Source organism: Callorhinus ursinus, unplaced genomic scaffold, assembly GCF_003265705.2.
Source record: "Callorhinus ursinus isolate GAN/ISIS: 27379988/994484 unplaced genomic scaffold, GSC_fseal_2.0 scaffold109, whole genome shotgun sequence".
NCBI lineage: Eukaryota > Metazoa > Chordata > Mammalia > Carnivora > Otariidae > Callorhinus > Callorhinus ursinus.
The window spans coordinates 800,770-827,945 of NW_027397171.1; the positions used below are offsets into that span (position 1 = coordinate 800,770).

The 27,176-nt window shown below is 47.8% G+C and overlaps 2 protein-coding genes, 1 non-coding gene and 1 pseudogene across 7 annotated transcripts in view; 2 read left to right on the forward strand and 2 right to left on the reverse strand.

Moving 5' to 3' along the window:
• Nucleotides 1-451: 451 nt before the first annotated feature.
• On the forward strand, nucleotides 452-533 carry TRNAL-AAG (transfer RNA leucine (anticodon AAG)). The gene has a single exon. It is a non-coding gene; the product is annotated as a tRNA-Leu (tRNA).
• A 1,794-nt stretch (nucleotides 534-2,327) lies between these two features.
• LOC141371850 (purine nucleoside phosphorylase pseudogene) lies at nucleotides 2,328-9,877 on the reverse strand (annotated as a pseudogene).
• On the reverse strand, nucleotides 9,287-21,879 carry ZNF311 (zinc finger protein 311). 5 transcript variants are annotated; one of them, XM_025858514.2, is made up of 7 exons: nucleotides 21,461-21,879; nucleotides 20,643-20,890; nucleotides 20,235-20,313; nucleotides 16,751-16,842; nucleotides 16,332-16,482; nucleotides 15,888-15,992; nucleotides 9,287-13,598 (listed from the first exon to the last, which is right to left on the reverse strand). In XM_025858514.2, exons 2-7 carry the CDS (start codon nucleotides 20,649-20,651, stop codon nucleotides 12,052-12,054), a joined length of 1,983 nt encoding a protein of 660 aa, XP_025714299.1. In that variant the 5' UTR covers nucleotides 20,652-20,890; nucleotides 21,461-21,879; the 3' UTR covers nucleotides 9,287-12,051. The 5 variants fall into 5 exon arrangements, with proteins under 5 accessions (XP_025714299.1, XP_025714297.1, XP_073745662.1 ...); XM_025858512.2 differs by having other exon boundaries at nucleotides 20,643-20,966; XM_073889561.1 differs by lacking the exon at nucleotides 21,461-21,879 and adding an exon at nucleotides 21,285-21,454.
• Nucleotides 21,880-22,044: 165 nt separating this feature from the next.
• LOC112813461 (olfactory receptor 2W1) overlaps nucleotides 22,045-27,176 on the forward strand; it is a 114,658-nt gene continuing 109,526 nt past the window's right edge. Inside the window, exons 1-3 of the mRNA XM_025858506.2 lie at nucleotides 22,045-22,163; nucleotides 22,861-22,945; nucleotides 23,435-23,644. The gene's annotated coding sequence lies outside the window, so the exon portion shown is untranslated. The remainder of the gene's footprint in view (nucleotides 22,164-22,860; nucleotides 22,946-23,434; nucleotides 23,645-27,176) is intronic.

Sequence of the window (27,176 nt, forward strand, 5' to 3'; positions counted from 1 at the left end):
GCGGTCCTGGCGTCCGGAACGGCGAGCGCGCGGTCCGGGGTGGCGGTAATTCCTTACCGCGCAGCGCGATCCAGAGCAGTTCAGGTGGGGATTTGTAAGGAAGGCCAGTCTTCGCTGTAATGTCCGCTAAATACATGCCCTGAATTACTGAGGATGAAGGGCCGATCAAACAGAAACGGCAGCTGCTAACTTGACTGCGACCTTACTTCTGATATAAAACGCGTACCGCACGTTCTCACGTCCCAACAGCCCGGTGGCAGCGTTGCGTCGCGGCAGGCCCGCGCCTGCGCAGAGGAGATGCGGCGCACACAGCCAGCGTCCTGCGCTGTGACGACATAAGGATGCGACGCAGCCGTCCGGCTGCTCGGTTGGCCGGGGCTTCCCGCGGGAGGCTCTGGCGGGGCGGTGCTCATGTCTCTAGGGGGCGTGAGGGAGGCATTGAGCCGGAAGTGGTAGCGTGGCCGAGCGGTCTAAGGCGCTGGATTAAGGCTCCAGTCTCTTCGGGGGCGTGGGTTCGAATCCCACCGCTGCCAAATTCTTTATTTTTCCTTCTTCGCGCGCAGCGTGGCCGCATCCTCCAGTCAGACCCCCTGTTCTGCTGGGACCGCTGTTGGCCCAGGGGCCGGAGAGGGCCGCCCTGGAACTTTCGCCCACACTGTCTGCTCGTCCACGAGGATAGGCCGGTGCAGGCGCTGCGGACGCGGCAGGCCCCCGGCCGGCAAGTGCTTTCGTGCACGCCGTCCTGGACGTCGGATCGCCGCAATCCTCTGGGAACTCGGGACCGAGGCTCCTGCGCCTGCGAAGTCGCTGATCTTCCTGCAGCCTCTGCCGCGGCCTGACCGGTGTCTGGGACCCTGTCATGCAGATCCGAGAAGCCACACCGCGGAAAGCGCGGGTGCTGGTCCCACGACTGCGGACCCCCAGCGTCGGGTGCCCCCCAGCGCCGAGTCTCTCCACCCTCGGGTGCCCTCTAGCGCCGGGTGCCCCCCAGCGCCGGGTGCCCGCCACCCCAGCACCGGGTGCCCCCCAGCGCCGAGTCCCTCCAGCCTCGGGTGCCCTCTAGCGCCAGGTGCCCCCCAGCGCCGGGTGTCGTCCAGCCTCGCTGCCCCCCAACCCAGTGCCATGAGCCCTCCAGCTTGGGGTGCCCCCCAGCGTCGGGTGCAGTCCAGCGCCTACCTCTGTCTCCGGTTCCCTTGCCCTCTGCGTGCTTTTCTGCTTCCGCTCACCTGCGCCCCACATCTCTGCGGCTTGCGGGGCGGGGGCTCCCTGCTCTGAGCAGATCTTATGCACACATGGCATCTCTTTCTCATCTTCTGGTCCTCAGCTTGGAAGCTGTTTCCTCCTGGAAGCGTCCCCGGGTCTCGCCTTCTCCCTCCTACCAGCTCGAGTTACAATTAGGGAGCGGGTGAGGGGATGTGGACGAGAAGAGCGCGGAGTACCCAACCCCACCGCGAAGCTTAGAGTCCAGTGGGTTCACAGGCATTAGGTAAGTCAGTGTGCAGACATGGTATGATTTCTACCAAAAAAGATAGCTCTCTGCGTGTGGACTTCGAAGTCCCAGATTTTAAGGGATAGAGAAGTTGGAGAGTAGCACAGACGGCCTGCGGGCGGGAAGCACGCGCACCACGCTGTTCCCAGAGATTACTGGCGGGATGGCGGGCAGGTTTTCACCGATTCTCAGTTTCTGCATGCGTCGTGAGGATCTTCATCATTTTCACGCACCAAAAACCGATTCTTTGCAGACACCAAAACGTCGCACAAGACTGTACTCCACTTTTTTTTTTTTAAAGATTTTACTTATTTGACAGAAACACAACGAGAGAGGGAACACAAGCAGGGGGAGTGGGAGAGGGAGCAACATCGAGCCCGATGCGGGGCTCGGTCCCAGGACCCCGGGATCATGACCTGAGCCGAAGGCAGACGCTTAACGACTGAGCCACTCAGGCGCCCCTGATTTTTATTTTTTTTGTCTTTTTTATTATGTTAATCATCATACATCATTAGTTTTTGATGTAGTGTTCCATGATTCATTGTTTGTGCATAACACCCAGTGCTCCACGCAGAATGTGCCCTCGTTAATAGATTTTTATTTTTTAAGTAATCTCCACACTCAATATGGAGCTCAAACTTATAACCCCAAGATCAAGAATCACAGGCTGTAGGGACTGAACCAGCCAGGCACCCCGACTGTGACCCACTTTAGATGGAATTTTAAGTCCCAGACTTCCCTTACTTCTGACCAGCTATAAATCAGGGGTTCCAAAGACCCCCTCCTCAGGTTGGATAATTTGCTAGAATGGCTCATAGAACTCAGGCACACATTTGACTTTCATTTACTGGTTTATTATAAACGATGTAAACCAGAAACAGCCAAATGGAAGAGATGCACAGGGCAAGCTAGGCAGGGGTGGGGGGATACCGAGCTTCCATGCCCTCTCCAGCGGGGTCACCTTCCCAGCACCTCCATGCCCTTATGAGCTCTGAGGTCTCCTAATTCTGTCATTTAGGGTTCTTTTTTTTAAATGACAGTTTCATCATGTAGGCATGACAGGTTATAATCCCCAGCCCCTCTCCCCCACTGAGAAGGTTGGGGATGGAGGTGGAGGCTAAAAGTTCTAGGCTTCTAACTATGGCTTGATCTTCCCAGCTACTAGTCCCATTCTGAAACTATCTAGGAAGTGGGGACAAAGACCAAATAATCTTTCTTATTATCCCACAGAGTCAATAACTGTCCTTTGTCCTAGACTGTCTTTCAAGGGTATGCATATAAAGAACAGCGTTGGGAAGACAGAGATAGTGTCTCCATCTGGTGCAAAGGACAGGTGTTCTTACTGAGTTCCAGGTGCTCAGGGTTCCTCTCCTGCAACGCTACCCACTCTGTGTGCAGGCATCCATCTAGGCCCGTCTGAGCCACCCTTGTGGGAATTGGTGCTTTTGAGGAATCTGCAGGGAGGCTGATAATCTGGCTCCCACTATTACTGTGAGAAATAAAATGTCCCTTATCTCTGAAGGGTGGCAGAATATGTCACTTTGGCATAAGAATTATTTTGAGCTAAAGGCACTTAACAATACAGGTGCAAGAAAGGTGCTCTGACCCTCTCCTTTTTTTCTGGAAAGCAGGAGATATGTGGAAGATGTCCTCCCTATATACTAAGATGAAAGCAATTTTCTTAACATCAAGGGCAGGAAGTTGAAGCTGCGAGGATTCTGTAAAGACCTTGTTACAATAATTCTTCCTTTAGCCTCCTCATCTATTTAGTTACTTTCCCACCATTGCCTCTGTTCAACCTCATATAAAAGCACTTCAGTTTTGCCACTTCTTTGGATATTCATTCCTTATGAGGGTTCACATGCCATGTGAAACTTTTATGAAATAAGTTTGTATGGTTTTGGCTTGTCATGTCCTATGTCAGGCCCAGATGAAAATCCTGAGAGGGTAAGGTAAATTTTTGCCTTACATCTCTGACCCAGGAGTCTCTTGTGTTCCACAAGCAACCTTGGAACTGGCAGGTTAATTAGTTACCTTATAAACACAGTAAAATATCAGAATGTTCACAGTTCTTGAAAGATACATGTTGTCAACAGGCAGAGAAAAGGAGACACTTTGGTGTTTAAATTGTTACCACTTAAGTGTAAGTTACAATTCACATTTAGGAATTACAGTGCTGTGAAGGGAAGGGATGCAGGATATGAGATTGCATAAAGCCAAAAAATCAGACTCCTATTGTTATTTCCTCATTTGCCCTTTCAGACACTTGTCTTTTCTTCCCACTCTGGAATTCGAGAGTTGACCTCTGGTGCTCATTATCCCACAATGCATCCCATCTCCTCCTCTCGGTACAACACATTTTTTTCATGCTGAGACATGTATGAAATAATGATACTGATGAGCTCTCTGATGCTATTTTCCATTTTGTAAAATTTGATCATATTGGATTTACTAATTGCCTTCTCTTGTCACTTGATTAATTTCCTGTCACTATTGCATATTATTCCCTAATTCTTCAAAATGACAGTGAAACTCCAAATACTCTTTTTCTAACTACTCAGTGCATTAGGTATTATCTTTCCTTGGAGACCTTCCTCCCAAACTGCTTCTCTGTCATGCTCGTCTGGATTGATTGCACAGAAATGGGGGTTTGCCTTTGCTGCCTCCTTCCTTTTGCTGTAAAGTTGCTTCTTGGATCCCATCTCTCTTTTTTAATTCTTGATTTCACTAATTTGCTTGGGTGGAGTTTATGATAAGATAAGCATGTGAGGTAAAATTTTTGAGACCTTTCATGTCTTTAAAAATCTTTATTTTACCTAATATAGTTTTAATCATTTGATTATAGAAATCTAAGTTAAAATTGTTTCCATTAGGATTTTGAAGGTATTACTCTACTGTCTGTCATCTTCAAGTGCTATTCTTCATGATTCCAATGCTAATTTATTTTCTTGTCCTTTATATTTGACTTTTCTTTTTCCTGCCTGAAAACTTTGGCAATCTTTCTTTTATCCATGGTATTTTGTGCAGATGTTTTGCCATTCTTTGAGCCATGTGCATGGCAGGCATTTCCCTCTAGGAACTGATTTTCTTACATGATTAGATAATTCCTGTCTCTTTTGATCATTTCATTCTCTCATTGATCATTTGGAACTTCTACTAATTGGGATTCCTGGATTGCTTCTCTAGATTTTTTTTTTTTTGGTTTCCCTTTTATACATTTGAAAAGATATGCAAGTATAAAAATTTTGAAGCACAATATCAAAATGAGCACTTTTGAACATATCACTCAAAATCTAGAATTGCGCTGTCCAATAGAGTAGCCATTAGCTCCATGTGGCGATTTAGTGCCTCAAGCGTGGCTCGCGTGACTGAGGAAGTGAAATTTTAATTCTAACTATTTAAAATTTAAATTTAAAAGAGGGTTCTGCATTGTTATTGAAAACTTCTAAGTATGTTTGGGACAGCTTGGCCTTATGAATTTATTTTTTCAATTGTAAGTTTTATGAAATCCAAGTACAGACTTTAGTATTTCTAATAAAAATTTAGCATACAAACTGAGGGGTGCTGTAAATGTAGAATACAGCACAAAATAAAATACTTCATTAATATGTTTTTGATTGTGTATCGAAATGATAATTTGAACACACTGGGCCACGTAGGAACACACTACTAAAACTTATTTCTTTTTCTTTTAATGAGGACATTTTAAATTATATATGTGGCTGGCATTAAGTTTCTTTTTCTTTTTTTTTTAAGATTTTATTTATTTATTTGACAGAGAGAGACACAGCAAGAGCAGAACACAAGCAGGGGGAGTGGGAGAGGGAGAAGCAGGCTTCCCGCCGAGCAGGGAGCCTGATGCGGGGCTCGATCCCAGGACCCTGAGATCATGACCTGAGCCGAAGGCAGACGCTTAACAACTGAGCCACCCAGGCGCCCTGGCATTAAGTTTCCACTGGACAGGTCTGGGCTGGAATATTACTAAGACATTTGCATCAACTTATGTGCCTCTCTCCTATCCCATCACTGTGACTCCTTTTCAGAGGTAACCACTATGCTAAATTCTGTGTTTATCATTCCTTTACTTACACAAATAATACACTTATGAATAGATCACCAATCAATGTATTATTTTGTCTTGTTTCTGAACTTTATACAAATGGCACCAAACTGTATGCTGGTTTCTGGGCCTTGCTCTTTTCCTTCAACCGGAATTGTCCACCGTCGACCCATGTTACCATGTAGATAACTCAGTCAGGTCATTCATGTTGCTTCTATAAGATAAACTGTTTAAAAATGGCAAAATATGTTCTTCTACTTCCTTTTGGTGAACACTTGGGTTGTTGCTAGGTTTGGCTATCATGAGCAAATACGCTGTGAAAATCCTTGTATGTGGCTGTCAGTGCTGGTGGGGGCGTTTCTCAGAGTGAGTCCCTAGGGATGGGTCTGTAGGGTTGTAGGGCACAGGCCAGCTTTACAGGATAGCATCTATTCACTTTCCAAAGATTACAGCACCACCCGTGAACACTGCAACTCCTGGCCCAAACTGGCGAGGCCCGTTTTTACCTCTCTGTCTAGCAGGAGTCTCACATGGTGTCCCTGTGCAGAGTTCCTTGTCATGGAGACTGGACTCCTTTCTGTGTTTAGTCATCACTGTTTTTCAATTTTCTGTGAAGTATTTCTTTATGCTTTCTGCCTTTTTGGGGGGTTGTCTTTTGCTTATTGATTTAAAGAAATTTTTATATAAGGTCAAACCATATTAAACTGCCTCTATTCAACCTTTAGATACAGCAATTCATATGACTCAACCTCAAATATATATATATATATATATTTTTTTTTTTTTTGAGAGAGTGTAAATGGGGGAGGGAGGGGCAGAGGCAGAGGGAGAGAGAGAATCTTAAGCGGACTCCACACTCAGTGCAGAGCCTGATGCAGGAGTGGATCTCCCAACTCTGAGATCATGACCTGAGCCGAAATCCAGGGTTGGACGCTTAACCAACTGAGCCAGCCAGGAGCCCCCAACCTAAAATATTTTAGCTGACAATTATTTGCCAAGTCTATGTGTTCAAAATATATATTTTCAAGTCATGAGAAAATTGTATTTTCCCTTTTTTATGGTGAATTTGATTAAAGAAATTCATTTTAATCTAGTTGAATTTATCAGAAAAAATTTTTTAAATTAACCTTTTTTGGTGTCTTGAGAAATCCTTTCTTAACCTTAGGGTACAAATATTGTCCGAAATTTACTCATAAAAGGATAAAAGTTTGCCTTTCATAAGTCTTGGTTATTCTTGGCTAAGAATTACACTGCAAAATAAATTTCAGAATCAGTTTGTCATTTTCCACAAAAATGCACTCTTGTGATTTTTACTTAGGTTGCAATGAATCTATTCATCAATTTTGGGAAGAACTGACATCTTTTTTTTTTCCCCATCTTTCTTTTTATTCTCAAGATAGGGTAATACAAAACTCCAAGGGGTATTGGCCTGGGCTGGCCCTCATGTGGGCTCTAGTGCTTTGGAGGAGGCAGAACTGAGTCCCCAGGAATGTGAAAGCATGACATCAAAAGGACAGCAGTAGCTACTGTGCCAAGTTCAACAGCTCAAGTCACACCCAGGGCATAGACACAGCAGGGCTTGGGTTCTAGCTCCGGGTGGGGGAGAGTGGGGGATGATAACTGCTTTGAGATAACTGAGCAAAAGAGCCAGTGCAGAAGGGTCTGGTGGGAGAAATGGGGAGGGTGAAGGATAGGGCTCTTCCTCTCTCTTCTACTACTGAAGGGCAGAGGCACGTGACCCCAGCAAGGGGCCGAAGTCTGTAGTAGCTACTTGGAGCCCATCACGGAGAAGCCAGACCACTCCAGGGCTGGTTAGCTGGCTTTGGCAGGTGGTGGAATACTGGTCATAAGAACAGAGACAAACCGTTCCAATTTTTGTGCTGCTTGTCTCCCGGCTCTAGTACCTCCTCATGACTGACCTTCTCCTTGGCTTCATAACCCAAGACGACTTTGTTAGTGATGAGGGAGAAGCCAAAGACTCGAAGTCCACAGTGCCTTGCCGCTGTAACTCCTGGTACTGTGTTCATATGCCGACAGCATCCGCCCCCGGCTCCTGCAGCAGCCGACACTCGGCCAGTCTCAAAGGACGGGCCTGCCAGCGTCACACAGGTGCCGTCCTTCCGCTCTCTCTGCTCCCCCATCTGCGTCCAGGCCCCGTCAGCCTTCTGCTCCATATCCCGGTCATAGGCATCGGACGCGGCAGGGAAACCAAGTCCAGCCTTTCGTCATTGGGCCCTGTGAGAGGGTTCACACCACGGAAGCCAGGTAAGTTGATGTGATCACGGACCAGCATGGTATCTCCGACCTCAAACTCAGGGTTGAGTCCTCCAGCGGCACTGGTGACCACTAGGGCATCCGCGCCCGTAAGGAAGAACGCCCTCACTGGGGATGTCACCCTCTAGATCGAGTGGCCTGCATACATGTGGAACCGGCATCATCACACAGGCCCTGCCGTTCAGGAACCCAGGCACCAGTCGACCAGCATGACCAGGCGCTGCGCGTCGGGGAAAGTTTGGAATCTCGCTGTAGTCAAAGCTCTGGGTGTCACTTATCGGCCAGATTTCCTAACCCAGAGCCACAGATGACTGCACTTGAGGTCGGTGCTTGGTGCGGCGCAGAAGCCGTTCGCTCGTGTTCCGCACAGTTCCTCGCGGCTGGCTTCTCTCCCAGCCCGGAGTCCCCAGCCGATGGCAGCCGAACACGCAAGCCAGCCCCCCTCTGCATGGGGACACGGCCCGATTCAAGAACCGACATCTTTGTAACACTGAGCGTTCCAGCGCATGAACGAGTACAGCCTTGACCAAGAACGGTCACGTCGGTCTTGAAGAAAAAGAAACAGGACTTAACTCCACCAGGTGAAAAGGTATTTTAACGCTATGGTAATTAACCGGTTTGGCACTGGTGTAAGCAAAGACAGTAGACCAATGGAACACAAGGAAGCGCCGCGTCTTCTAGACACCACCCTCCCCGCGACAGTCTTCCTAGAGCTCCGCTGTGATCCAGACACCTGGTCTAAAGGCTGCCAACGGGCTCTCAGTCCTGCAGTAAGAAACCCCAGAGGGCTAGCTTGACCTCCAGGAATCTTCGGACGTTTCCTGAACATTTTAAAAAGTAAACTGCGAGAAAGCACTAAAGAAATTTTAGGTATTTTGCCCTGTGGAAAAAGAAGTGCTTGATTTGTCTTGAAAACTGTGGAAGACTATCTTGTGGGCAGGGGCTGAAACCTGCTCTGTAATCACAGGGAACCCAGCTGCACCCGTGTGTAGAAGCTACAGAAACACACCTCTGTTCACCGATGGTTCAAAATCTTCAACCTGTATCTTGTTCCACTTTTTAAAACTCAGTGATGTGGGCATTCTCTACTTCCGTTGTGAAGGTAAAGTGAAAACAATCTCATTGTATTGATGTTCAGAGTGACTTTTTTCTGATTTTGCATTAAGGTAATTAGGTTAAAAAAGTGTGTTACCTGGTGAGTTTCTAAGTAAACTGTAACTAAATCAGTAACTCCAGTTTTGGTAACTCTTCAGAATTAGTTACAGAAACCTTAGGGTTTTAAGTACTAATATGTTTTATTATTCAACTATGCATCTCATCTTTGAACCCCTTCTACAGTATTCCTGCCAAATTTACTACCTTAGGGCAGAGTTTATTCCAGTTTAGGACCCCTTTTAAAAGTACAGACTTTCCCCACAGGTAAAATATCTGAACTTTCTTCAGTGTTTCCCCCGCAAAGCTCATTTTATTATTTATTTAATTTTTATTTAAATTCCAGTTAGTTAACACTCAGTGAACTCTTAGTTTTGGGAGAATTCAGTGATCCATCACTTAGATACAACACCAGTGCTCATCACAACAGGTGCCCTCCTTAATGCCCATCCCTTACCCCCTCCCTCCATCAACCCTCAGTCTGTTCTCTATCGCACAACACTCATTTTAGATGTTCAGGAAACATCCGAAAATTCCTGGAGGTCAAGCTAGTCCTCTGGGGTTTCTCACTGCAGGACTGAGAGTCCGTTGGCAGCCTTTAGACCAGGTGTCTGGATCACAGCGGAGTTCTAGGAAGACAGTAGTCGTGGGGAAGATGGACAGGGGAGGGTGGTGTCTAGAAGGCTCGTATTTGGGCTCCATACAGAGGCCTTTAAAGTTTCACAACAGAGTGTCGGGCCTGCTACCCCCTCCAGTTAACTGGTGTCTGAAGATGTAAGCTCTCCAGTCAACAACACAACACATCCACACTTAAGGATGGTCCAGAATTTAAACTGGAACTGCCATCTTGCTGCATTCTCAAGCTGGGATGACTCTGAGTCTAAAGTCCGAAAGCACACCATAGTCTGTGGGTGAAACAGACGTTCTGAACATGTACATATATTTTCTAAAAGCTTACACATGCTGTTGTGAAATATAAAACCTCAGATTTTCTAGGACAGCATGACAATATTTTGTCGAGCATTAAAGTACAACTATTGCTGTGTGTGCATGGGTGGGAGAGAGCATGTTGCTGAAATTTGTTGACCACCAAACAAGGGGTTCTCATCCTTAAAAATAACTGGAAAACCACTGCCAATTCTCCAGACGTATCCTGAACTCTGTCCTTATGTCATTTTTTTTCCTCACCGGAAAGCCACATATCCATAATTTCGTCCTCCACAGAGGCAATTCCATTGAGTTATGTCTTCAACGTTTTCATCTTGGCTTTCACAAACAGTGTGAGAAACGGCCACATAAAGAATACAAAGTTTCCTGTAGAAACTGAACCTAAGGAACAATGTTTCAGTCCACTCTTGTTTAAAAATAAGAGACCTGTAATCCCCTCTGGAATTTTACTAGAAAATCGCATCTCTTGAACACCTTGTTTTTCTGTATTAGATAATGGATAACCATTTCCCAAAAGGTTTTTTTTTTCTGAAACAAGAGCCCATGAAGAGGCTTCAAACAGGATTGTGTTGGCAATTATTTTGGAAAGCAATGCTTTATTGCTCCTTTAAGATTTAGATTAGCATATTATACAGTCTGTAAGGGAATTTAAAAAAACCCACCTAGCTAACATTTCCTAAAGTCATTATTTTAAAAGCCTTAACTTGTAAAACACCTTTGAGAATGTTGGATAATCCATTGCTCATCTCTCTTTTTTTTTTTTTTTACCAACCAAGGAACTTAGAACTAAATTTAATTCTCAATTATGGTCATTATGTTAATTAGGTTGACACATTTGCATCTTCTTCTAGGATTAAAAATTTTTTTTTTTTTTTAGAGTTGGGGGGGAGGGAGAGGAGGGAGAGAGAGAATCTCCAGCAGACTCTCCACTAAGCGGGGAGCTCAATCTCAGGATCCTGAGATCATGCTCTGAGCTGAAATCAAGAGTCTGACACTTAACCAACTGAGCCACCCAGGCGCCCCTAGGATTTTCAATCTCTAGTTAGCAGCTTTGTTGACTGTGGGTATTTATTTTAATTCTATCTATAAAAAGTACTTGTAACATCTGAAAGAGAAAGGGTATATGTTAAGAGATACTGAAAGACTTGAAAAGATAGAGGCAAATTTCTAATACATTTGAAAGCAGCATCTCATACCTCATACAAATAAATATATCAAGTATTTAAGAAATCAACACAATGATGTTTTCATGTGTTTGTAACAAAGAGAGATGGGCTTCATGCTCTTCCTGAATGTAAACTGTTACTGGAGCAGCATGTAGCTGAATCCCACTTATCTCTAATTTCCGAATCTGCCCCTGACCTGCCTTTTTTTTTTTTTTTTTTTTAAGATTTTATTTATTTATTTGACAGAGAGAGACACAGCGAGAGAGGGAACACAAGCAGGGGTGGGTGGGAGAGGGAGAAGCAGGCTTCCCACGGAGCAGGGAGCCCGATGCGGGGCTCGATCCCAGGACCCCGGGATCATGACCTGAGCCGAGGGCAGACGCTTAACGACTGAGCCACCCGGGCGCCCCCTGCCTTCCTTTTTCATCCCCATCTCAGAAATCCCGATCCCACATGGAAAAGTTCCATTCAGTCTTTAAGTTAAAACAAAACAAAAACCTTGCTAAACAGGATCAGTATTTTATCAACCAAAACATGCTCGGTGCTGAACTGAGTTGTAGCCTCCCATCTAAGGGATGTGTTGCAGGCTATGGGAAAGGTGCAGGCCCGAGCCTCTGGGGGCATTTCTGCAGAACTTACTAGCTAAGTGATCCTCAGCAGGTTTCATCTTTTTATGCCTTAATGTCCTCATCCTGTAGGGACGTTTTATGGATTAAATGAATTAAAACAACGAAGTCGTTAGAAGAGTGGCCGGCATGCGGCAGGCACTAGAAGTATTTGATATTATTATTCCTGAGTGGAAGTGAACGTGCTCGCTACAACACTGCAGTGGAAGGTCAGGCTCTGGGGCGCTCGGTGCGGGGGGCCAGCAAGCCGGGAAGAACCAGGCTCCAGAGCAGAAGGAGAAACGGGAAAGTGCAAACACAGAAGGGCCTCCCCAGGGGTGGCCGGTCAGACACCGACTACTGGGAAGGTCGGACGGGTCCTGGGGAGAGGGCCTTCCCGCTCTCATCAAGTGTGTGGGCTCCCCCTCCGCTGTGCCTTCTTTTCTTATGTCCTGTGAGGTTTGCGCTCACTCTGAAAGCTTTTCCACACTGCTCACACTCATAGGGCTTCTCCCCCGTGTGAACCCGCTGGTGCCCGACGAGAGCCGAGCGCTGGCGGAAACACGTGCCGCACTCGCTGCAGGGGTAGGGCTTCTCCCCGCTGTGGATCCGTCTGTGCTGCGTCAGGACGGAGCTGTGGTGAAAGGCCTTCCCGCACGCCGCGCACGCGTACGGTTTCTCCCCGGTGTGGATTCTCTGGTGGTTGGTCAGGTTGGACTTCCCGCGGAAGGCTCTCCCACACTGGGAGCAGGCGAACGGCTTCTCTCCGGTGTGCACCCGCTGGTGGACGGTGAGGCAGTGCCGGTCCTGGAAGGTCTTCCCGCAGTGCGCGCACGGGAATGGCTTCTCCCCGCTGTGCGCGCGTTCATGAGCCCGGCGCCTGCAGTTGTGCCGGAAGGCGCGCCCGCACTCCCTACACGGGTAGGGCTTCTCCGGAGCGTGGGTCCTCCTGTGCCGGGTGAGCTCCGCCTGGCTGCCGAAGGCTTGGCCACACTGAGGGCAGCCGCCGCCTCGCTCCCGCGTGTGCGTCCTCATGTGCTTGCTGAGGTCCGAGCTCCGGCTGAAGGCCCTCCCGCACGCGCCGCACGCGTACGGCCGCTCCCCGGTGTGGATTCTCGCGTGTTTGCTGAGGTCCGAACTCCCGCTGAAGGCCCTCCCGCACTCCGCGCACGCGTAGGGCCGCTCCCCGGTGTGCGTCCGGCTGTGGAGGGTGAGGCAGTGCTTGAACTGGAAGGCCTTCCCGCAGACAGCACACTCGTGGGGCTTCTCCCCGCTGTGGACCAGCCGGTGCAGACGGAGGCGGCTCCTGCTCTCGAAGGTCTTTCCGCACGCGCTGCACCCGTGAGGCTTCTCCCCACTGTGCGCTTTCCTGTGGCGGCAGAGTGCGGATGGGCTGCCGAAGGCCTTCCCACACGGGGCGCAGCGGAAGGGCTTCTCCCCTGTGTGGGTGATCTGGTGCACCGAAAGCTGGCTTCTGGTCTTGAACGCTTTCCCGCACTCGTGGCACGCATGGGGCTGCTTGCCAGAATGGACGCGCTCGTGGAGAAGTAGGTCCGCGTGCCAACTGAAGCTCTTGCCACATTCGGCACACGGGTGGGGTTTCCGTTCTGTAAGGACTCCATTATACGGAATACGCTCCGAGTCTGGATTGAAGTTTTTTCTGAGGACCTTTCGGGCCTTTCCTTCATTGCAGGTCACCTGCTCCCCGCCCAGGGTCTCCATCCCGGGCGTGTCCTGTGGATTCTCTACCTTGACATCCTCGACATGAGCTCCTCCAACCTCAGGGTCCTGGGACAGGGCTTTCAGGAGACTTTTGACTTGGACCCAGCAGACTTGCCCGCTCTCAAACACCTCCTGTTCTGAACTTGCCTTCTCAGTCCCCAGCCAGGTCCTGTCCACTGATACTTAAGGAAATAAATGTCACATGTTCAGAGGTCGGGAAACATGGGAGATGGGAGAGGTGAACGGGTGAAGCCCTATGAAGAGTACGTGACTTTCCCAGGCTGGAAGAGTGCTAGGTTATGGCCAAAGGCTGCAACAGGTTGGTATAATGAGAAGTACCAAGACAGCTCAGACTCTGCAAACTTTACAAAAATCCTTAGAAACCTACTTGTTCTCGAGAATCTCACGGTACGCCTAGTCACCTCGGTCAGGAAACTGAGTCACATCCAACCCTCTCCATCCTTCAGATTTGCTCAGCTGACATTTTACAAATTCCACCTGCGACATGGACTGCCGTCTAACGCCCAGGGACCCGTCTGCTCTGCAGTGTGGCTCTGCCCACCTGGGTGCAGGGCACATCCGGTCTGGGCCCCCCTCACCCAGACCAGGCCAGGTTCTCTCTCCTTGGACTCTGACCCAGGCTCTGACAACAGCCAGTGCTGGGGGGATGGTGCACCGCCCAGGGGAGGGAGCGTCCTGCCATCGGCAGCAAGCAGAGCGGGGCAGTCAGCCAGGAAGGAGGGAAGCAGACCTGCAGAGGGGACGGTGGGGCGACGGGCCTGATGTCCCCCTGCTCTTGGCTTCCATGACACCCCTGAATAATAAATTCTCACTGTTTTGCCCAAGTTAGTTTGAGTTAATGTCTACTGCTGGCAACCAGTTCTAGTAAGTCTTCTCTGTATCTCAGCTCACCCCCTCCTCTCTATTCTCCTGCCAGAGCATTCTTGCTCATTAACTGCCACCCCACCCCCTACTGTCCTTTAATCTGCCTCCCCTCGAATCTGTGCTCTACTCTGCTTCCAGATTTTTCTTTCTAAAAATCCAATCTAATCATGCCACTCTTCAGCTTAAAATGTCTCAGTGGCACTGCGTAGTTAAGCAGACAGAAAGGAGGTAGAGTGTGCAGGTCAGAGCCCCAGCTCTGGAGTGGGGCCATCCAGGCTGAAATCCTCGCTCTGACCCCTACTGACTGTGCAACCTGCGAGGTTGGCTGCATCTCCCTGGGCCTCAGTTGCTCATCTGTAAGATGGGATCATTTTACGTACACGAAGGTGTGTAAAGCACTTGCCACATGGACGTGAATGCTTCATCAGTGTCTCACTACTACTGTCAGAATAAAGTTCAAAGTCTGCAGTTTGTCAAAACCCCTCTGAATCGTGACCTTGCTCCTTGTGCTCCCCACACCGGCCGCCTGGAGCCCACTGCTCTGGCCACGCTGCGCACACTTCATGCTTTTCCTCCTCAGCACTTCCCCACGTTCTCAGAATGCCTCTTCCCCCCTTCCACTAAACCATCTGACTTATGCTTAGTTCATGGTCATTCCTTCCACAGCCACCTGGTCCCCAAGTCAGATTCAGACGCTTCTCTTCCGTGTCTATACATCCCAGGTACATATCTGTGACTCTTGCTATTCCGTGTCATCACTCACTACCTGCCTTCCCTGCTAGGCAATAATATTTGACACCGTCTCTAGTACCTTGTCGAGTGCCTGGTATACAGTAGTTGCTCAATTAATGTTTGTTGGGGGAGGGCAGGAGGGAGGAGGAAGGAAGAGCAGGTATTGTGACAGGGCAGTTGGGTTGGCCTACGGATAAGGGACACTTTTTTGAAGGACGAGTGGAGAAAACAGTTTGAATGAAGAGCTGGTACTGTTCACGACTGACCAGGTACGCAGGTCAGGGAGTGTGAGAAAGAGGTAGACCCAGGTACAGAGACAGGGAGGGCTCACTGGAGACGGGCTGTGGGGAGAGGTGCGTTTGCCTTCAGGTGTGCTGCTCTCCAGGGGACGATGGGATATCCAGTAAGCCGGGAGTTAGAAACAAGAGTGCTGCCCAGGAAAGGGGAGAAGTGAGCCGTGTCCATGCAGCCAGCCCCTGCCGCCGAACTGAAGCCATGAGGGAAAACAGAGAAAGGCCAGGGTCAGAGGCCCGAGGCTCAGTGTGGGGAAGGTCCTGAATGAAAACTAGGGGCAGAAAAGCAGGGTTCTCTGAGCGCTGGAGTAACTGATACACAGAAGGGAGGTGAACTCACTGAGCTTTCTCTGAGGACCAAATTGCAAAGGGCCTATTAGATAGGGTGCAAAGAAGCAATCAGATCATGACAGAATATTTGCCCAAACAGTTTGCTGCTGTTTGTTTTCTCTTTGTTAGGGTGCCCGGGCGGGTGAGGATGGCTGACCCGGCACTAAGAACATTCTACAAACACCTGCCCCAGGGCACCCAGCAGGAGGCCGGAGCTCCTCCATCACTCACCTGGGAAGGAGCAGCTCAGGAACCCCCCGTCCTGCAGATCCTGAACGCAGGGCTCGGCCCCTTGCTCCAGATGGGAGATCAGAGGAGGCTTAGGGACCGCAAAGCCTGGTTGTGGAGAAGGAATATGAGTGTGCAGAGCAACATGGCCAGGGTCCTAATACCCAGCCTTGACCCCTCTGCCCACGTAGGGCAACAAGAAACAAATGGCCACTGGGGTAGAGAGAGGGTTTGTTCAGGGGTCTGGTCACATGGAAACGTGTACGGATATTCGCAGAAGAGTCATACTCAAAAGGCAGAGGAAGAGACCCTGGGGGACAGTCCCTGCTCTTGCAATGATCCTGCCATAAAACAGACGCAAGAATATGAGGCCTCACATACATCAGTAAACACCACAACTGAAAGGAAGAGCAAACAGTGCTGAGCCAAGTGCAGGGATGTCCTTACCGACCGAGATCACGTTCCAGTAGTTCTCCAACATGACGTCTGCATAGAGGTGCCGCTGAGCGCGGGTCAGACACTGCCACTCTCCGCTACTGAAGCGCACGGCCACGTCCTCAAACGTCACTGAGTCCTGAAACGGTGCATTCCCGCTGTCCTGGAGAAAACCCCACAGTGCCCTCAGGACAGAGGCGGGAGGACTTTCGGGAGGTTTATAGAAACGAGAGGTGGTTATTGTGTTGTGTGTATTTGGGTTGAGGTGAAAGGAAGTGAACACCCATGGCAGAGGGAACAAGGAATGAATGGCGTGTCATCCAGTGGAATGTTCCTCGAGAGGGAGCACCTGCATTTGGGGGGTGAGTCAGGGAATGAGTGGAAGGAGGCGATGCTGTATTTCCAGGAAGGATGGAGGGGCCACAGCTTACCTGGGCCCAGCTCATCAGTGTACTCTTTGCTCCTGGATGGTCTCCTTGGCTTCCCTCTCTGCGAAAGGCAGGATGCTGAGGGGCTGGCAGGGCTGAGAGAAACGAGGCGGGTCAATTTGGCACAGCTTCCGCTTTCCTCCTCTCTTCCCCAGTGTAGAAGCTCCTCAAGCTCCGCCTTCCCCGTTATTTCTCCAGCCTCGGGGTCGGCACAAAGTCACACAGATGGCCAGTGCTCTCCCCCTCACCTTCTACGTGTTTTTTCCTCTGGTCTCTCTTCATCCTAGAATGACCTCACCCCTCCCCTCCCCAAGCCCACATCACTGACTCCTCGCTTGTGGGATAACCTCTCCTCCAGTATTTGAATGTTGAAGCCACTTCTTCCAGAAAGACTTGGGGTGGGGTGAGGTGGGGGAAACAGAAAGGAGGAAAGTGTGGAACAGAAATATCCAGGGACAGGCCCAAAGCTTGCTCCTTTCGGTAACTTAATGGCTGCTCTACCTCCAGTTAATTTCTTAGAAAATTTTCTTTCCTGTTCTTCTTTGAGAAACACCACCTTCCCCCTGCGATTCTGAGTCTCTCCTATTAATTCCCGAGCACTAAACCACCCTCCCCACACCAGTGCAGTACACTGCTAGTTAACGCGGCCCTGATTCCTTCCTAGTGGGCCAGCCCAACCTTCCTCCAGCTGCAGTGTTTGCGGCAACTAACCCTTCTAGAAAGTTCATCAACACATCTCAAATCAGAGTCTGAACAATTTCTTTCAGAAGATACCGGTGGGGTTAGTCACCAGTTGGTAAGACCCAAGGATTACCCTGTGGCCTTAGGTCCCCCAAATTTCATTCCAATTTTACCAAAACTTCAATTTAGGAGCAGACTGGTTTCTTCCCAGAAAAACTCCCCATGATTCTTCTTCGGTTTAGGCTACTCTTGGGCTTTTGACCAAGACCCGGGCTGTGTTTTAGTCCCTGTGGGCCCCACTCTGTCACTCTGCATCTCCCTCTACAAGCCCACGTGCTCTGTAATTCCTTGTCGCACACAGTCCCACACCCGCCTGGCCTGCACACAGCTCCCAGCAGATGATCGGTCTGCTCTGCTCCTTGTGACGTCAAAAACATAAACCTCCCAACTGTTTTTTTTCTTTTTTCCAATCCACACTTTATCATGAACATTTTCAAATACAGAGAAAAGCTGAAAGAACTGTTTAGTAAACATCCACATATTCACTTCATTGCGTATCTGTCCACCTAACTAGGCCTCTATTAATTCACTTTAATCGAAGATATCAGCATACTGTACCCCAAAACACTTTATGGTACACATCATGAGCTACAGTTCAGGATTTGTTTACGTTCTTGTTGAGGTAAAATTTACTACAGTAAAATAAACAAGTCTTAAGTGTACTATTGGGTGAGTTTTGACAAAGCATACCCCTATTTAACCCAAACTCCCCTCCAGATATATCCCAGTTGGATTTTTACTATACCCTCTTCACAGACTGGGAAAGTTTCATTAACTCACAGTGGTTCTTCTTCTTTTTTTTTTAAAGTGCTCATCACATTAAGAATTTTTTTGAATTGTGGAAAAAATACGTAACAAAATTTACCATCTTTACCATTTTTAAGTGTACAGTTCAGCAGTGTTAAAAATACTCACAAAGTTGTGTAATCTCCAGAACTTTTTCATCCTGCAAAACTGAAACTCTAATCCCATTACACAACTTGCTATTTCTCCCTCCTCAATCCCTGGTCACCACAGTGATTCTTAGGCTTTAGTTTTTAGCTTCAGATTTGGAAAGGTCAGTTTCTGCCCTCAAGTTAAACATGAAGTTGGGAGACAGGCTATGTACACAAACGGCACGAAACTACCTTTGCCAACTCAGGCTGCCATAACAAAATACCACAGACTGGGTGGCTTACACACTGGAAAGCTACTTCTCACGGTTCTGGAGGCTGGAAGTCGGAGATCCAGGTTCTGGCATGAGCCCTGCCCGGCTTGCCATCCTCTGTCCTCACGTGGGGGATGCAGACAGAGTTCTGGTCTCTTCCTCTAATAAGGACACTAATCTCTTCATGTGGCTCCACCCTTTCTCTAAACCAAATTACTTCCCAAAGGCCCCACCTCTAAATATCATCACAATGGGGGTTAGGGCTTCAACATGTGAATTTTGAGGGGACGCAAACATTCAGCCAGTAACTAAACTATTTGTTAAAGCAGTGTACAGATATTATCTAGGATGAGGTTCATTCTTTTATGTTATATGTTAGATAACTATGAACTTTATGGTCCTGAAAATCACCAATGGGAAGAGAATTTAAGGTCTTATGAAAAAAAGAGGACTGGGAGATGCAGGTCAGATGTGAACCATAAGAGTGTGTATAATTTTGTATTTAAAAAAATGAAATTAGACACCCAAGTTAAGCAGTGTCGATTATCTTCTACCTCAAATATGTTCTATATTATTAATTTTCACTTATGATTCCTTATACAGTGGAAATTTCAGGATTTCTCCTCTGGAAGTTCCAATAATATACTCTTTTCTTCTTTGTAGATGATATGTACTAAAAGCCTACTTTTGGGGTGCCCAGGTGCCTCGTCCTCTGTCCAAAAGTCTGCCTTTCAGGGTCTGACTTTGGAACTATAGAACTGCTGAATGCCATGTCCTGGGTTTCACCTCCATCAGCCACTTCCCCACAGTCTTGTCCACTTTGCTCTTTACACACGTCACCACTCAGCACTTCTAAAGCCCAGCCTCACATTTCCCCATCTACCTTTATTTTTCCCAAAGCTTCATGACAAAACCTTTGCTCCTTCTTTGCCGCTGTTTTATCTTCTGTTTCTCAGGGACTCATTTTATACTTTTAAAATCTCAGGGTTCCAGGGCGCCTGGGTGGCTCAGTCGGTGAAGCGACTGCCTTCGGCTCAGGTCATGATCCTGGAGTCCCAGGATCGAGTCCCGCATCGGGCTCCCTGCTCAGCAGGGAGTCTGCCTCTCCCTCTGACCTTCTTCCCTCTCATGCTCTCTTTCTACCATTCTCTCTCTCTCTCTCAATAAATAAATAAAAATCTTAAAAAAAAAAAAATCTCAGGGTTCCAGAAAGGTCTACAGAAGTGAAATTACATACACTCAACATGGACGTGTTGGCAAAACTGGTGGGGTAGGAGTTACTGAATGATACCACAGGTTTTATGTACACACATATAAGTTATTTATCGTATGTGTCAAGTTGTACATATAATAAGTGATGGAATGCAATTTCCTTGATAAGTTGCTTTGTAGAATTTTTTCTTATGAGTCTGAATATTTTTTCCAAATTTGGTGTAAGATGAGGGCAGAAACTGAATAATTTAGTTCCTCTCAATACTGATCCAAGCCTAGAATAGACTTCCAATAAATGCTCAATAAGGAGGGGATTTCCAAGCCCCAGGAAGCATCTCCTCCCTGCCTCCCTCCACCCTTGTTGGCACAATACCCTGTGTACCTCACCTCTTTCCTGCAGGAGCTCAGCATCAGGGGTCCCAGGCAGCTGGCGTGGTGGGCCTGGACTCTCATGTGACAGCACTACCTATTACGAGGCACAGAAAAACTCAGGGAGGTTATGGACAGGAGGAAAACAAGCTGTAACAACTGTAAACTATAAAGCTCTGTCTGTGGGAATCGACTCCCAGACATACCAGGAGGGGAGGGAAATTCAGGGACTCAGTCCCTGATAAACCTTATGAAAAACAGAAAAGTCTTCCTCTCTGTCACTGGAAAGTTTTCATGGTCACCAAGCCATCCAGGAAAAATAATATTTTGAAGTGGGAAACTTCCACCATGGCCCCCACTGCTTTCCTTTTCTGTACTCGCTTCCTCCTCCTCCTTGAGACACGTTGCAGACCCTCCTTTCCTTACCTGTCGCATCTTTTTGCCCAGCTTTCTTTCCAGTCTTCCACCGCGGTCCAGATTCTTCCCTGCTGCTTGCGTCAAACTCCCAGAGTCAGTTCTGGCTCTGCTCGGACAACAAGTTTGGGAGTGGCCGGGGGATGCCAGCCAGAGGGCCCCCGATGCCCCACAGGGCAGCTGCTGTTCGGCCCGATGCGTCACACAATGCCCTGGCCTTGGGGTTCATCAGCAGGATCGAGCCAGCTGTGGTCTCACACCTCGTTTTCCCGAATAGTCCATGAAAAGGGAAGAGGGCAGGGAACACAGCAAAAAGAAGCCATCACTGGGGATTATCTGCCGGAAGACACGGAAATGTTCCCTGTCTGGAACAGGACCTCCACAGCGGCGCTCCTGGTCCAAGCCGCCAGCCCCCGCCCGGCCCCCCGCTCTTACAACTGGTCTCCCTGCGTCTGTCCTTCCCCTGCACCTCCTGTCAGTACAACGGCCGGCGCGGTGTGCTTGAAACCCAAACTGGGCGATTTCGTCTCTGCTTAAAGCCTCCCAGTCTCCAGCTTACTCAGAACGGGGCTGCGCCCTCCCTCCGGCCGTCTCTCCCACGCGCTCCGAGGAAAGCCGCGGCACCCAGTCTGCACACGGGCCGCGCTCGCTCACCTTCTCCGCCACCGCGGGCTTCTGCACCGGCTGTCCCTCCGCCTCCAGCAATTCTCAAGGCCAGTGATGAGGCTGCCAAGGGCGCTCGTCGGTCACCTCCCCGGGATCCACGCGAGGCGCCCTCTGCTGAGACCGCCGGCTACCCTCTCCCTCCCCGACGCCTGGCCGGGCTTTACCTTCCTCTGTTCCTTCCGACGGCACTCGCCCGCCTCCCGACACGGGGAGTCCCGCCAGGGCGTCCGTTCTGTGCACCGGGCGGGCTCCCGAGGGCAGGGAGCTCTGGCCGCCGCGTTCGCAGCCGTACTGGCCACGCCTAAACAGCGCCCGCCGCAGCGGCTCAGGGAACGGATCCGGGCACGGGCGCCGCGGCGGACGGCGGACGCGGGATAAAGGAAGGCAGCAAGAGGAGCGGGAGGGAGCCGGACTCGGCGGGAAAGCCCCGCCTAGGGCCGACCCGGCTCCAGGGCCCGCCCCTCCCGCTGCGACCCCGGAGGAGCCGGCTGGTAGCTCGGGAGGCCCGCCGCGCGCGGGCTGGAGGCGCAGGCCTTCCCGCGGGTCTCGCCGCAGGCGACCGGAGACCGGGGGAAGCTGTCCCCTCTCCCTTCCTAGTCCTCCCCACCCACTTCCGGAGACTTTCTAGGAAACGCGGCCACTCGCTGGTCGGGACTTCGCCGGAAATGCCCCCGGGCCCTCTCGCGCGGGCGTCCGGGAGTTCGCGCGAGTTCCTGAGGCCGCGAGGGGCGCGGGGGTCGCCGCGTGAGTGCGTCGGCATGGCGGCCGGTGGTGGTCCGGCCTCGGCCTCCCCGCTGGAGCGCACGGGACTTTTGTGACACAAATAGGTGAAAATGTCACCTTTTAAATGTTAGCCAAAAACACAAGGTAAATGATGGGCTGCTCTTTTTTTAAGACATGAAAACAATCGTTATGAAAAATTGAAGCCTACACAAAAGTTGGGAGAAGACGAGTGAGCCCGCGTACGCCCACCGCTGCCGCACTGGTTTCGTCTGGTCCCGCCAACCCTGTGTTTCTTGCTGAAACATTTGAAAGCAAAACCCAAAGATGTTATTTCAATATTATGTTTTTAAAAAATAAGGACATTTTCTAGCAGGACCACAGTGCCGTCGTCCCACCTAAAAAATTTAAATAATTCCTGGTTACCATCTAGTATTGAGGGCGTACTAAACTTGCCCAACTATATAAAACACGACTGGCGATTGGCAAGGAGCTTCAATTTATACGTTTATAAAACATAAAACATGCTTTTCTGAATCAAGATCCAAAGTCTACATGCTTTTTTTGGGTTATTTCTTTAAATTTTCGTTTAATTTAGACCTAGAATAGTTCCTCCTTCCATCTCTCACTCATCCTCCTTCCCCCAATTAAACAAATTGGGTTATTTGCCCTGAATTTTTCGCATGCTGGGTTTGTCCATTTGCATCTTCATTTAATTTATTTCTCTAGCCTTGTAGTTCCTGTTAACTAGATGTTAGCTCCAAAAGTTTGATTCGTGTTTGATTTACCTTTATGTGTGAGAATTATTCGTAGGTGGTGCTGTGTACTTCTTGTTTTGTATCAGGAGGCATGTAAGGTCTGAGGAGTCCACTCTTTGAGATGCTAAGGTTGATCTATGAGTACAACCCTTGACAGCTGGATCTTTCCAGGTAAGTTCCCCATCAACCTTTCATTTGGTGGTTTCACCTACTGATCTTTGCCTAAGTCAACCATTTCATTAGGGTTTGCAAAACTGTGATTTTTCTAATTCAATAATTTTTGTCATATTGAACAGGAATTTCTTTTAAAGGATTTTCTCTCAGCAACACAAATTTAGGCCTATTTGGTTCTCCGAAATGTAGTTCATACAGGAAAGACAATAAATGTTTACTTTTCAATTTAATTGCCAGTGTTCAGAGTGAATAGTTGTTTGCCCTAGGTGCCATGACCAACGATGTGTTAGCTGTCCTTTGAAATGGCCATCAATGAGCCCTGCCTTCCAGGATTCGCTCCATGTGCAGCTCCCTTTCACATTGTACCAGAGCTGGTGTGTGTAACCAGTTGAACATGGCAGAAGTGATGTTATGATACTTCTAATGTTAAGTTATAAAAGAGACTGTGCCTTCCAGCTTTGTCTCTCTTTCTCTCCCTCCTCTCAGATCACTCACTCTGAGGGAGGTCAGCTGTCACATTGTGAGGAGTGGCCCATGTGGTGAGGAATTGAAGCCCTCTGCCAATAGCCATGTGAGTGAGTTTAGAAGTGCATCCTCCAGCCCCCAGTCAAGCCTTCAGATGACTATAGCACAGCTCAAAGGCCCAAAACCAACAGCTAAGCTGCTCTCAGATTCCTGATCTGCAGAAACTGCAAGGTAATAAATGTTTGATGTTTGATTCTAAATTTTGAGGGAACTTTTTGTGCAACAATTGATAAATAACATTTTTGGTTTGGGTTCTCCTTTTGAACTTCATTACAAGCTCATGGATTTTTATTTTCATTTATTTACTTATTTTTTAAAAAGATTTATCTATTTGGGAGAGAGAGGGAGAGACAGAGAGTGGGAGAGAGAGAGAGAGCATGAGGAGATGCAAGGGGCAGAGGGAGAGGAAGAGAGAGAATCCTCAAGCAGACTCCCTGCTGAGCACAAAGCTGATGCAGGGCTTGATCCCAGGACCCTGAGATCATGATCTGAGCCGAAATCAAGAGTCAGCCACTAGACCGACTGAACCAACCAGGTGCCCCTACAAACTCATGGATTTTTAAAAAAACATTCAAGGAGTCTTAATCAATTACAGTCATTATTTATGATGTTCAAATAATTCCATCTTTGGCAGGTGGGAGTGCCTCTATTTTGTCTCCTGTGTCCTTTTCATCTGAGAGTCTTTTTTTTTCCTTTACATTTTTTTATTGTTACGTTAATCACCATACATTACATCATTAGTTTTGGATGTAGTGTTCCATGATTCATTGTTTGTGCATAACACCCAGTGCTCCACGCAGAATGTGCCCTCTTTAATACCCATCACCAGGCTAACCCATCCCCCCACCCCCTCCCCTCTAGAACCCTCAGTTTGTTTTTCAGAGTCCATCGTCTCATGGTTCATCTCCCTCTCCGATTTCCCCCCCTTCATTCTTCCCTTCCTGCTATCTTCTTTTTTTTAAAAATTTAATTTAATTTTATTATGTTATGTTAGTCACCATACAGTACATCATTAGTTTTTTATATCAAGAGAGCTCTTTCTTTCTTTCTCTTTCTTTCTTCTTTCTCTTTTAAACTTTATTTCATTTTATTATGTTAGTCACCATATAATACATCATTAGTTTTTGATGTAGTGATCCATGATTCATTGTTTTCTTTGTATAAAACCCAGTGCTCTGTGCAGTACGTGCCTCCTTAATAGCCATCACTGGGCTAACCCATCCCCCCTCCCCACTAAAACCCTCAGTTTGTTTCTCAGAGTCCATAGTCTCTCATGGTTCATCTCCCCCCTCCGACTCCCCCCCTTCATTTTTCGCTTCCTTCTGATGTCCTCCCGGCTATTCCTTATGTTCCACAAATAAGTGAAACCAAATGATAATTGACTTTCTCTGCTTGACTTATTTCACTTAGCATGGTCTCCAGTCCCATCCATGTTAATGTAAAAGTTGGGTATTCATCCTTTCTGATGGCTGAGTAATATTCCATTGTATATAGGGACCACATCTTCTTTATCCCTTCGTCTGTTGAAGGGCATCTCGGTTCTTTCCACAGCTTGGCTATTGCGGACATTGCTGCTATGAACACTGGGTGCATATGGCCCTTCTTTTCACTACATCTGTGTCTTTGGGGTAAGTACCCAGGAGTGCAATTGCTGGGTCATAGGGTAGCTCTATTTTTAATTTTTTGAGGAACCTCCACACTGTTTTCCAAAGTGGCTGTCCCAACTTGCATTCCCACCAACAGTGTAAGAGGGTTCCCCTTTCTCCACAACCTCTCCAACATTTGTTGTTTCTTGCCTTGTCAACGTTTTCCATTCTAACTGGTATAAGGTGGTATCTCAATGTGGTTTTGATTTGAATTTCCCTGATGGCTAATGATGGTGAACATTTTTTCATGTGTCTGTTAGCCATTTGTATGTCTTCTTTGGAGAAATGTCTGTTCATGTCTTCTGCCCATTTCTTGACTGGATTCTTTGTGTTTTTGGGTTTTGAGTTTGATAAGTTATTTATAGATCTTGGAAAGCAGCCCTTTGTCTGTAGTGTTATTTGCAAATATCTTCTCCCATTCTGTGGGTTGCCTCTTAGTTTTGCTGACTGTTTCCTTTGCTGTGCAGAAGCTTTTTATCTTGATGAAGTCCCAAAAGTTCATTTTTGCTTTTGTTTCACTAGGCTTTGGAGATGTATCTTGAAAGAAGGTGCTGTGTCTGATGTCAAAGAGGTTACTGCCTATGTTCTCCTCCAGGACCTTGATGGATTCCTGTCTCACATTGAGGTCTTTCATCCATTTTGAGTTTATCTTTGTGTAGGGTGTTGGAGAATGGTTGAGTTTCTTTCTTCTGCATGTGGCTGTCCAATTTTCCCAGCACTATTTGTTGAAGAGACTGTCTTTTTTCCATTGCATATATTTTCCTGTTTTGTCAAAGATTATTTAACCATAGAGTTGAGGGTCCATATCTGGGCTCTCTATTCTGTTCCATTGGTCTACTATATGCGTGTTTTTGTGCCAGTACCATGCTGTTTTGGTGATCACAGCTTTGTAATAAAGCTTGAAATCAGGCAATGTGATGGCCCCAGCTTTGTTTTTCTTTTTCAGCATTTCCTTGGTGATTCGGGGTCTTTTCTGATTCCGTACAAATTTTATGATTGTTTGTTCCAGCACTTTGAAAAATGTCATTGGAATTTTGATCGGGATGGCATTGAAGGTAGAGATTGCTCTGGGTAGCATAGACATTTTAACAATGTTTATTCCTCTGATCCCTGAGCATGGAATGTTTTTCCCTCTTTTTGTGTCTTCTTCAATTGCTTTCATGAGTGTTCTGTAGTTCCTAGAATATAGATCCTTTACCTCTTTGGTTAGGTTTATTCCGAGGTATCTTATGGATTTTGGTGCTGTTGTAAATGGAATCGTTTCTCTAATTTCTCTTTCTACAGTTGCACTGTTAGTGTATAAGAGAGCAACTGGTTCTTGTGCATTGATTTTGCATCCTGCCACATTCCTGAGTTGCTGTATGAGTTCTAGTAATTTGGGGGTGGGGTCTTTTGGGTTTTCCACATCAAGTATCATGTCGTCTGGGAAGAGAGAGTTTGACGTCTTTGCCAGTCTGAATACCTTGTATTTCTTTTTGTTGTCTGACTGCTGTTGCTAGGACTTCTCGTACCGTGTTGAACTTTTAAGTTCTTCTTTCATTTCCTGGTTGACCCGTTCTTTCTTTAGTAGGGTGCTCTTTAACCTCCGTGTATTTGTGGTGCTTCCTAAGTCCCCCTTGTGATCTTGTTCAAGTGTCGGAGCGCGGTGCTCCGCAGGGGTGGCCCCAGTCCTTTTTATTCCTGGTTTGTGACCCGCGTGTGGTCTGGAGAACGTTCCCGGTGCGCTCGAGAAGGACGGGCAGTCTGTTGCTTTACGGTGGAACACTCCGGATATGTCTGTGAGGTCCGTCTGGTCCAGTGTGTCTTTCAAAGCCCTTGTTTCCTTGTGGATCTTCTGCTTAGATGACTTGTCCATTGCTGTGAGTGGGGTGTTGAAATCCCCTACTATTATTGTATTACTATCAATGTGTTTCTTTAATTTTGTTATTAATTGGTTTAGATAATTGGCTGCTCCCAGTTTAGGAGCATAAATATCTATAATTGTGAGATCTTCTTGTTGGATAGACCTTTTTATTATGATATAGTGTCCCTTTTCATCCCTTACTATGGTCTTTGCT